The 12,389-nt window shown below is 42.5% G+C and overlaps 1 protein-coding gene across 5 annotated transcripts in view; it reads left to right on the plus strand.

The window, feature by feature from the left end:
* Nucleotides 1-12,389, plus strand: part of cadm4 (cell adhesion molecule 4) — a 147,827-nt gene that overhangs the window by 129,749 nt on the left and 5,689 nt on the right. For 4 of the 5 annotated variants that reach the window (XM_068736563.1, XM_068736564.1, XM_068736562.1 and 1 more), the window contains exons 6-7: nucleotides 3,918-4,090; nucleotides 10,913-11,023. In XM_068736563.1, the coding sequence (XP_068592664.1) occupies nucleotides 3,918-4,090; nucleotides 10,913-11,023 (284 nt within the window). The remainder of the gene's footprint in view (nucleotides 1-3,917; nucleotides 4,091-10,912; nucleotides 11,024-12,389) is intronic. The other variant, XM_068736565.1, reaches the window with a different exon arrangement.

Here is a 12,389-nt window from a genome sequence, read left to right on the forward strand (position 1 = left end):
AAACAACAGCAGTGCTTGCATTTGGGCTCTAATTATTTTGGGTAGCCGTTTTTATTTGGGTCCCCTGCAGACTACTCAGTGGTTAGATTGAATAGGTTTAAGCTGTGATTTGTCAGTCATCATAGTATGTTCAGCTGATATTCTGTGATCCAGTTCCATTAGTGCTAATCCTACACTAACCTTCTGTTTTGTATTGTCACATTTTAAGAATAGCTTTGCTGAAGCAACGCACCTACTAATACTCCAGCTTGATATTTCTTCCGTTTAAAACTGCACACATTTGCTAAGCTTCCAGTTTCTCTTAGCAGTGATGGGTGATTTCTTCTGTTCTTGTTCAACTGTTGCTCAGAGGGATCTTTGTCTCTTTCTGCCCTTTCAATTGTCAGTCTGGTTGAACCATTGTACAACGTTTTGTTCATTCTTCTTCATACAAAATAACATCTATTTGATGGACTTTAAGAGCCATCTGACTGCGAAGCGTCAAGCTTTTATGGCGATCCCTACATTTATATCAGCAGTATCTATATTTATACATAGAAATACAAATATAAGTAGAAGAAAATAGATAATAAAGTAAAAGTAATAAATGTTAAATCCAAAAACTGCCACATGGAAACAATGTAGACCATATCTTGGGAAGGATATGGACATTTGTATCCGGTCACAGACGCTGTTCTCATAAACTTCAGATTTCCCAATGGACTCTCTCATTATTAGACATCATCTCTCTAGAACTCTAGAGCTCAAACCAACGGTGTGAAGGGATATTCAATTGACACCTTGTCCAAGTCACTGGAGAAAGTTAAATCAAGTTATATAACCCATACCTGACATTTATTGTTTGATGGACAGATACAAACCACCTGATCCATATTTTATTGCATGAAGGACAGAGAGAAAAGGAGCTTAACACGAAGGCAGAGAGGTTACTAGAAAAGTGTAAATGTGAACATATCATAAACTTGTATGGGACTCTGTGTGCGATGGTAGAGCTTCTAAACCCAATCAGCATTCAACACTTTTAAGAGCCAGCTATGAAATAAAGCCTTTTTCTAGTGTGTTCGCAGCCCTTTGTGCACTTTCCAGAATGGTATTGGGTCCTAAGCTCTTAAACCCTCCCCTAGATGGTCCGTCTGTCTGTGGGCATCAAGTCCACCAAAGCTCCCCAGTAAAGCTGCATGCAGCCAAAGTATGTGCATGTGTGTGTGTGTGTGTGTGTGTGTGTAGGTGTAGGTGTGTGTGTGTGTGTGTGTGTGTGATGATTTAAGTGAAATCCCACAGTGAGGACTGGCTGAGAAGTGTATTGGCTATAGCCCCGCTAAAGCTTTGTAACGGCTGGTTGGGGACTGTGTGTGTGTGTGTGTGTGTGTGTGTGTGTGTGTGTGTGTGTGTGTGTGTGTGTGTGTGTGTGTGTGTGTGTGTGTGTGTGTGTGTGTGCGGTGCATGCACAAGTATGTGACAGTGAGAGATGGGACAGCGGGCCACTCTGGGCTCTGACCCTTATCTCACGCTGGACTGCACACACACACACACACACACACACACACACACACACACACACACACACACACACAGATACACACTTTACTGTCCCATTGTCGCCCTCCCGCTTGCTCCCTGGCCCTGTTAACTGCCTGTTAAGTATTAATGACCAATTATATGCCACTTCCTTTTGGTGGAGGGTACACTTATTGTTTTCTGTTATTAGGAGGAGAGATGGAGATGATGTCTTGTCATTTTGCTTAATTGCCCGCTTGTTAGCGTTTGAAGGACTTAACATGTGTGGGAGTACTTATATATATACTTACATATACTTATATATATGTGTGTGTGTGTTAGAGAGAGAGAGAAACAGAGGGAGATTTTGTTAGTGTGTGTTGGATAAGTGAGGGAGTGTGTGTGTGTGACTAAGGAAGAGGTTTAATTAGACGTCCTTAGGGATTAGAAACTAGATGAGTCAGGATTTTAATCTGTCCAGGGTGGCATGAGCCATGACACTCAGCCAGACACACAGACACACACACACACACACACACACACACACACACACACGTACACACACAGCGTTGTTCGCCAGGATGTCTCAGTAATCCTCACACCTCCTGTCTCCTTTGCCTTCCCGTCTTTCATGACCAATTCATTTTGTCCGCCTGCTCCTTCCCTTCATCTCCCGGCACACCGTTTCTTCATCTCCCTCCTCTAGCAACACTCTTTCCACCCTTCTTCTTTCTTTTTTTCTCTCCACTCTGCTCATCTGACACCCTATTTCTCTCTCATCTGCCCTCCCTTGCCTTCTGCCAACTCTTTCACACCATCACCGCCCTCTGACCATCCATCTCCTTATAATTGGTCAGGACGCAGCCCTCTGTTGCCATTGGCTCCTTCTCCAAGCCCCTTTTTATACTTTCTTCTCATGTCAACTTTCCCCTGTGGGCTTCTTTACGCTCCTTCACCTTTCTTTTTATAGCATTCCCTGGTGCCTGTGCTTCGATCCCTTGTCTTCTTTTAGTTGCACATTTTTAATACCCTTTAGCACCTCCGGGTTTTACTAAATGTGTTTAAAGGAATACTTTGCCCGCAAAATTACCATTTGTGTATCAATTACTCAACCGTTACCTTGAATTCTTGAGGAGAACTTTGTTGTTCTCACATGCCTCCAGGGTGGGAGGAGAATCAAATAACAGAAAGGTCTTAATGAATTAAAGTAAATGGGGGCCGCTGTTTAGGTACTTGGGCATAGCACGGTCTCACACTTGGGCAGGTGCGTTACTCGTCCGTGTGAGTCTGAAGTGTTTTCGGTAGTAAGGTTTAATAGATAAGACTTGGATTATACTGCCTGATTTGTATGAGAGTTTGTAAACATGTGTTTTGATATAGTTTTGCTGCTGTTAAACGCATTCCCCCATTTATTTACATTCAAGACTTTTTTGCCGTTTTGGGATGCTTTTGGGGTGAGTAATTGATAAACAAATGGGCATTTTGTGGGTGGCGTGTTCCTTTAAGACATAAGTACAATATTATATATATTATATATATAATATTATTCTACTGTAGTATTATTTAGACAGGATGTTGTTGTGTGATCTGCAGGCTTCACCTCCAATTCTGAACAAAACCATGTGATTCCTAGATATAGGTTTACCTAATGTTAGCAGCTACATGTAACATTTGTACACGTAAAAAGACAAAACATGTAAATAGGACAACTTTGTAGTTATCGGCAGCCATGTGTCTCCTTGTGGCAGAGACACAATACCAAACCAGTCTCTCCACTGAAACTTACCTGACTTAACTTATCAACCCTCCATCAGACTCCAGATAACTATTATATAATAACTAAATTTCAAACTTAGTGTAAAAAGTCAACACATTACAAAGTATTGCATTAGTGCAGAACACGTGTGGTTGTAGAGATAACAGAAACAGAAACTAGTAGAATTAATAACATACAATATCGCAGCATTTAATTGGCATACGGAGGAGGTTGAACTGAATACTGTGGCAGGAGTAAGTTTGAATATTTGCCAATATGAGTGTGCATGCATGTGTGAGACTGTAATTCTAAATTGAACGGGTAAAGCTAATAATTATTTCAATTGTCAACGAATTTATTAATTTATTTTTCAATTGATTAATTAATCGTTATGAAATGTCAAAAGAAATATATAACTATTTCCCAGAGCCAAAGATGATGTCCTCAAATGACTCCTTTTGTCAAACCAACAGCCCAAACCCCAAAAATACTCAGTTTACTGTTGTATAAAGCGGTACAAAGAGAAGCTGGAAACAGCAAATGTTGGACATTTTTCTTTGAAAATTGATTTCAACAATTAATCAATTATCAAAAATCAAGGGAATTGATTGACATATTGTTTCAGCGCTTTTAAACATGAAACCTCTCTCTGTCCCCTCATCAGGCCCAGGAACATTCAGTGGTCCAAGATTAATGAATCCTTACCCGAGAGGGCAGAGATTTCTGGCTCCACCTTTCAGATTTCCCGTCTCAGCCAATCACACAACGGGACGTACTTGTGCCAGGCCCAGAACAACTATGGACGCGCTGCCGATCATTACACCCTATTGGTGTATGGTGAGTAGATGGCTTGACAGTTGATTATAAGTTTTTGTTTGTGCTTGAAAAGTTTGCTCCATTGATTATTTTTTCTCCATTGTTTTCATTTCCAGTTTTAGTATCCCAGGTAATTGTTCACTGTTAAGAATAATTTTACGTTCAATGGATCTTTTGTTTGTTACATTTATTGTTCTTGTGTTTTGATGTTATTGTTTTGAGAAATCTTTTAAATTTTATCGATCCTTTTATCTTCCCAGTGTCTTTGGAGTCTGGCTATTCTGGCACTGGGCGACAGATCCATTAAACCTTGATGCTTGTCTCATCTGTCTTTCGGCTTTATTTGTTTTCCTGATTCGGTACACAGCAGGAAACCTCTGCTAAACCTCCTCCTGAATCAATTCAATAGAGATATTGATTCCTCAAGACAACGTGGGCTACCGTGCTCAGATACTAGTCACCAACATAATTATTCAGGCTATCGCTTGTAAAGAACCAATTTATCTTGTCCCCTGCGACCCAATCCTCTCTTCCGGGAATTCAGAGTAACTTTAACAGTCAAGTGCAATAAATACAGATTCAAGATGTTTTGACAACTACATGAATTTCACACTGCAAGCTGATATGAAGGAGACAAAGACAACAGAAGCATTAATGCAATCTGTTGGAACCCTGCATTTTACATGGTAACATTTGGCAAAAAAAAAAAAAAAAAACACTGAAACATCTGTTGCATTTAAGATTCAGGCGAATCAACTTTGCTTGTTGCTTGAGCAGAAGTATCAGACGGGGAGGAAGATGTGGGCTTTTGTTGTCAGCCTTTGCAAGTTTTCCAAGATGTTGCACCTCGATTCACTGGTGGTTCGCTAAATTCTTAATGAAGGTTGACCCAGATAGATTGCACACCGTGGCTCAAAGAAGACGACAGTGGAGCTTGCAACATCACTGGAAATCGTGTTACCACGATAGTTACTTTTCAGAAAATGTGACAAATTGGCCAACTTTCTCCCCGAGTTTGAAGCACATTTTTGAAACAAGGTTTTTGGATGCGTGTTAATGTTGCGTAATCCACTCATGAAACAACTGAGTAAACTTGCAGTCAAACAGGGACAAAATTGGAATTGTGAGATTTTAATGGGACAGCAGCAAAGCTAGCTCATCATTAGAGGCTTCTGTTGTTTCCTATACAATCCGTGGCCTAATTACACTATTGCCACTCTGCAGGTTTACCTTTTTTTATTATTATTTAGGCTGCTCTCCCCCTTCTGGCTGCTCCTGGCATTGCACCCAAGCACCTGAACGGACAGATGGAGGGAGGAGAAGCATGATATCTTATGTCACATTTTTGGGCTGCTTCTGGTTAGCACCCCCTCATCTATCTATCACACTAACACTATTTTTTCTCTCTCACATGCACACACAACAATCGCACACTCTTGTACAAGCACAGCATCAAACAGCACACATAATGGCAGCTTTCCACAGGCATCAAGGGTGGCAACAGTGGCAAGATGAAAGGTGACATCCGCATCCACTCCCCCTCTCTCGTTGTCTCTCTCTCTGTCTCTCTCTCTCCTGCTATCCAAGAAGGTTAGACATGTCGAGCTTTGATGTGCGTTGCCACCTCTGTAGAAAAATGTTCTGTCTTTCTCCCTCCTCCTCAGCTTCCTCCCTCACCATTTTTGAGCTGTCTTCTTCATTTGATCTTCTGTCTGCCGTTTCGTCTTTCCTACATTTCGTCATTTATCTTTTTTATTTCATGCCGTTCCTCTGTGCTGGTCATCAATTTGATTTATCTTGCTATTTTTTTTTCTTCTTATCCTCTTTTATTATGAAAAAAGGGGTACATTTAAAGTAAGGAATCTTGCTTCGATCAAAATCCATAAAAGACCAAAAATCCACATAACCAACATAAGCCAGGCTTCAACTCCTTTGCTCTGCGCCACGGATTTCCAGCAATCAGCTTCTTAAACCCTCCCGCTGTATCCGCGTATCAGTAGTGGTTTGCTGTAGTTAAAAAAAAAAGTGTACTCGCCCACGAGGCAGATTGTTTCAAACCTTATCTCAAAGAGCTCAGAGATGTTGATTCAGCCATCATATTAATCTGCAGACGACAGAAAGTCACTTTAGATTTTCCTCCACGCTACAGCTAATATTCTGACTAACGTGGTGTTAATTCTCTCGCAAGAAATGTCAGATGAACTCCTTCATTCAGGCTGTGATGTTCCCAGTGATATGTGTGTCTTTGTAAATGTTAGATTATTATAAAACAGTGTGTTTGCGATACATCATTGCTAATGCAAATAAACCAATATGGATGGTTCAATATGGTGTTAGTGAACTTCTACTTTTTGATGATTCAATACCAGGTTCATCAGTCAGTATTGAAAAATAAATATGATTCCATTATGGAAAATATGTTAAGATGACTCATGACTCTAACACAGAGTGCTTTTTTTTTTTCTTCCTAGAACCCACGTTGTTATTGTAGGTGTCTTATTTATGTGAATATCTCATTTTGTAACAAAGCTCTTTGCTTATTCCTAAAGACTTGCGATAGAAAAAATTATACACTCTCATCGTTGCTGCTTTTCTTTTGCCTAACTTTTTCTTATTCTTTTTGTTTCATTCTCAACTAGTTCGACCTCTCCGTCCATCTCTCGTGGTCTTCTCTTCGGTTATTTTCACTCCCCCGTTGTCTCTCCCTTTTCTCTCCCAATCCCCATTCCTTTCCTCAACGTCTGTCATCTCCTTTCCTCGGCCCGCCGTTCTCACCTCTTTTACACCTACTGTCCACTTCCTCTTCCTTTCTCCACTCCTCCCACACCCTTTCAGCTGTTTTTCACATTGTCACCAGTTTGCCCTCTGTTCTCGGTTCAGCTGCAGTTCAGCCTCTTTACTCAAAGAAGGCAGAGGTTTCTTAGAAAACGCCACGGAGAGCAGTGAGTGTAACTGAGTGAGGAGTTGATGGGGATAGATGGAGGGATGAGGGAAGGGGGAGAGAAGGTGGGAGGAAGTGATGGAGGAATGAAAAGGGAGAGAAGAAGGGCGATGGAGGTTGAACGCAGGTTAACATGCACTACCATAACCTGTCAGATAAACAAAATGGCGGTTTAGTTGGCTCCTAGCCTTCCCAGAGGGAATCCCAGAGTGCACTGGGCGAGGAAGGGGGGCAAGGAGGGCGTGCTGGATGATGTGTGTTGTAAAGGATGACTCAGCAGAAAAGAAACAATTTTATTGCGGATGCAGAAAAACTACCAGTGCTCTCTATCGACTCTCTCCTTCTCATTTTGTGTCAACCTTCCCTCTGCGAGAGTTATCTGCCATCAGGGTCTGTACATAGAGTACAAACTCAGGCAAACGTGCCTTCCAATTTGTCTCAGGTGCTTTAGGCACTGTCACTTTATGAGGAGAGGCGCAGGAGAACAGAGAGTGAGAGGTGGGAAGCTCTCCGGGGCCGTGGCGAAGACGTGATGCGCTAAACCTGAGCTTTACATGCTTTACACAGACTGTACATGTAAGTCTGTGTGTGAGTGTGTGCGCATTCGCTTTTGTGTTTATGATTTAGAGAAAGAGTGCATGTTCCGATGAAATTTACTTTTTGAAACTTTCAGAAAGTCCCTAATGATATAAATGTGACAAATTGTTTTGAACAGAATAACAGAGCACACACACATACGCATTACACACACACAGCAAGTATCTGTGGAATGTGAAATGGATGAGGCCTCTGTTGGTAGTTTCATCTCTGTGCCACCATTGTTAAGGAGAAATTGGATTTTTTTTATTATTTTTTTTATGTATGTATGTATATACGCACAGGTGCACGTGAATGTCCATGTGACTGGGAGGAAAGTGTTGCTGATTGTCTGGTGAAAGCCCAGAGGGCTTCCTTATGTAATTGAACTGAGCTGCTGCACTCAGATGAATCGCCAAGCCAATAAAACCCATTAGAATTGAATTGCATGAGAGAGTGTGGGAGATGGAGAGAAAAAAGTACGAGGGAGAGGTACAGATGAGGACATACACATTTCTGGTTTGCATATATGTAACACATATAAATGTGTGTGTGTGTGTGTGTGTGTGTGTGTGTGTGTGTGTGTGTGTGTGTGTGTGTGTGTGTGTGTGTGTGTGTGTGTGTGTGTGTGTGTGTATTTTGGTAAAACAGAGCAGGGAAGGGAGCACAGGAAGAATAGAGAGACTAATGGTTTCATAGAAAGTTTCATAGAAAGCATAGGGGAGTGATGGGAAGATGAAATGATGGGTACGCAGCGAGATAGAGAGGGAAGCTAGGTGACCAGGGATTAGTCTGTGTCTCCTCGGCTGTTGTAATGAGCCGTCAGGATAATTGGAATGAAAAACAGAGTCCTCCATTTAATGAAGTAAGACTTTCAAAAAACATGGAATAAGAATCAAAGTGAAAAAAGGTGTGGGGCTAGTGACAGAGGAAGCTAGACGGAGATAACGCAAAGTTCATTTTGGCAGTTTTCCTCCACACACGACAATGCACTTCTATTGGCGTCTAAGTGAATGTTGAATAAGTCCGCAGCCAATCAGTGTCGACCTTGATGGCCTCCGCAGTGGACCCCTGACCAATGTCCAGCATTCAGTGCACTGATTGACAGCTATAGCCACCACTGCTCTGGGCGAAGCCCTTATAATCAGGAACACCGAACATGAAAGAATAACGGGGCTCATCCAAAATGGCGGCGCAGTATCCTCAGGCGCACTTCTGCGAGAATGAGATACGAGGAGAAAACGTCATTATCCCAAGTGCCGCCACATCCGTCCCTGGAAATAACATGGGCTGTGTGCCTGATTGGCAGCCATATAGTGTTAATGAATAACAATATGATGTAGGGAAAAAAAGGACGCTATCGGCCAAGAGGACGACAGCTGTATAGCATTCTCCTTAATTAAGTTGAGGAGAGGCAGTGAGGGAACGTAGTCACAGAGGAGTGAAACCAGAGAGGCAGCCGAATGAAGGATAGTAAAGGAGGGAGGGGGTGCAAATGAGGGGCGGAGAGTTTGGTTGAAGAAGAACAAGGAAAAAAAAAGTGAGGGATGACGGCGGAACGATAAGAAAAAGTTGAACACAGTAAGAGAGAACAATTTTTTAGGTCATTCGTGAAAGCCAAGAGAAATTAATCAGCGTCCAGTTAATTAGTGCAGCAACCCCGGCCATTAATCCTCGGGCTCAAGTGACAACCACGTGCACGCATGCTGGTATCCACACGCACATGCAACATATATGCACTCAAACAGGAGAGCGGCAACAGACGCACATAAGTGTCACTTTCTCTCCATCTGGTCCAGTTTTTTGTTTCCCTTTCCTTCCTCTCTCTCACTCTTCACTTCACAGAAAACTCTGCTCATCTCTTTGTCTTTCCCGCAAAATACACTACACATCATGTAATATTTCTTCGCAGAGAGAAAGAGACCAAGGCTGGGCTTGAAGAAGAAAAAAAAAATTCAGGAGGGGGAGGTATAGTGCTGACATAAGAAGAGTGCAAAAAGAGATTGATGATCTCAGGGCCACTGGGAGAAAGGGAGAGAAGAGACAGAGGAATACTTACCAATAAATTACTCCTGAGCAGAAAGGGCAGTGTGTGTGTGTGTGTGTGTGTGTGTGTGTGTGTGTGTGTGTGTGTGTGTGTGTGCGCGCGTGTGTGTGTGTGTGCACGTGCGCGTATGTGTGTGTGTGTGCTTGTACTGTATTCCTCTGTTTGCCTTTGTGTTGTATGTGACTTTGCATAGCCAATTATGCATATGTGTGTAAAAGTGCACAAACGTGGTCTGGGTATGTGTGCGCACAAGTCTTGATTCAGTGTGAGTGTGAGTGTGTGTGTGTGTGTGTGTGTGTGTGTGTGTGTGTGTGTGTGTGTCCTGAGACTTGGAGTGCATTGACTACCTCGCACATTGCGGTTTGATAGAGATTGTTTGATGAAGTGGCATGTTATTCACTCTTAAAGTGCTGATGCACTCATAGACACACATTCACACCCACTCTTCCATCTCCCTTTTAGTTCTTGTCAGCCATTATTTTTTGGTCTTTAACCAAAAATGAACTTGTCTCTTTTTACCTCTCTACCTACCATTGTGTCTCAGCCATTGATTCTGAGAATGTGTCAAGATCCAAGCTATTGTTCTGCATTGAATAAGACAGTCCCTGCATGGCACTGCTCCATTGGGAATGCATCTGTCACAGACAATGTCTCTGTCTCTCCTGCCATTGTGCCATAGAAAATCTGTCAGTGATAGAGAATGTGTTCCTATATATTCCTTTTGCCTCGTAGATGAATGTCAGTCTGCTAGGTATGATTCCCTTCAGCCTTCTGTTTTCAAGCATGTCTTCACCATTGTAAACGTCTTCTTTAACCCCCATAGCTGGCATACAGGCCTGCCAGAGAACATCATTAGTCCTTGTCCTTATCGCCTGTCAGGGGTCGAGATCGATTCCATTTTGCACACACGGCCAATTTGGGGGAAATAATTAGTAACATTTGTCTCTGGTATCGAAATGGCATCGGCCTCAGTTGCTGATCAGCGTGTTTGAAATAAGTCTTTCCTGCAGTTCTCGTACATCTTCTCCTCCTTCTCTAAACTCATTGGAAGAGACGAACTGTCTCCGAGACTACGTCCAATGATTATCGAGTAGGATGCTGAGGTAGAGCAGCCAAGAAACTCAATTAATATTCACAGTAATAAAGTGTGTGTCATGTTTTATAGGCTGTAGTAACTTTGCTACGAAACTCTGCAACGCCTTTGTTGAAATGTCACTGCATGTCGTAGATAATAGCATTTGTGTATGTGTGTGTTATCCCATTCCCTGTCTGTCTGTAGATAATGTGTCAGTCACTACCACGGTCCCTCCCACTCCCACCACCCAACAAATCACCTCCCATCCCACCACCCCAACCCTCCTAACACCCAGCTTCGCTCCGGACCCAAAAGGTAACATACACACATCTTTTTATTCTGCCTCTGCTACATTCCATCTCTCTCCTCGTCCTTCCCTGCTCTCCTTTGGTGTCTTTCACTACCCTAGTCATTTGATAACTCTCAGGTGGCCTGTACACACACACACACACACACACACACACACACACACACACATACACACTTCCTCTGCTGCAACCTTCCTTTGCCCTGCATCTACATGAGCGTACGTGCCTGCAGACGCTTTGGTGTGCACCGAGCACAACCTCCCACTCTCTCCCTTTTTCTTATCACTGGCTGTTTGATGCTCCCCACACACACACATTGCCCAGTCAGCATTTGTGTACGTGTGTGTATGGTCTTTGGTGGGTCTTTTGATGCTTGGTGGGTACTATTAATGAATCTACATTAAGAGTTTAAGGAACTGGAAACGACTGACACTGGCCTCTGCAGGGCCAGGGAGATGCTACACAAACACATTTATCTGCAAACACACACACACACACACACATATATTCTGACAGAGAGGAAGATCAGGGATCAAGGTGTGTCTAGTCGTATTCTCCCTGATGATGATGTTACACAGCAGGAGAGGGAAAGGCTGCTTGGCTATGGAGGGTGGAAAGGGTTCACGGAGGATATAACGGGGAGTTATATCCTATTGTTTTGTGCATCAAGCCCATTGTTCATAATTTCAGAGAAGCATTTAATGGACAGATTAGACGGTGCCATTATGATTTACGGCTGAAATATACAGTTAGTTGATAGAGAACCTGTGAACCCTATGCTGGATTTGGCTTAATGTTCAATGTCGTACCGTTAATCAGGCTTCTTTTCTCTGTAGCATAAGATTAAAATAAAAAAACAAGTTAGCCGACATACTTATAAGGAATGATGTCCTCATGCAGCATGAAATATAATGAGACAATGGTGATTTAGAAGCTGAAGAAAACATGCTTGAGGCTGGGTTTGACTTGCCGACATTGGGCTCTGTAGACCTGCACATTACTGCTACGTTACTATGGCCAAGCGCCAACACTGAGCATAATTTCTGTCATATAAAAAAAAAAAATGGAAGCTCTTGAAGCGATAAAAAACGGTTGTTAAAAATGAAAGCTACATAAATGACCAAAACAGGAAAAAAACAACAATAATGAGTCAAACTAGGCTGTTAATGTGTCCCACATTTAGATAAACAGCTGTTTTTTCTCCTGCCACGATAATAACAGTGTTCATTTGCTTTTAGCAGCTGAAACCTGGTTTAAGAGTCAAACGTGTGCTCATGCAGTCGCAGGATGCGCACACAGACAGATACACACACGCCAGTGTGTTAGGAGTAGTGATGCACCGTTGTGAACTGCAGTCCTAATACTGCCACCTG

The sequence above is a fragment of the Cebidichthys violaceus genome, unplaced genomic scaffold (assembly GCF_023349555.1).
Source record: "Cebidichthys violaceus isolate CVI_PGR_0920_01 unplaced genomic scaffold, fCebVio1.0.p SCAF_7, whole genome shotgun sequence".
In the NCBI taxonomy this organism is placed as follows: domain Eukaryota; kingdom Metazoa; phylum Chordata; class Actinopteri; order Perciformes; family Stichaeidae; genus Cebidichthys; species Cebidichthys violaceus.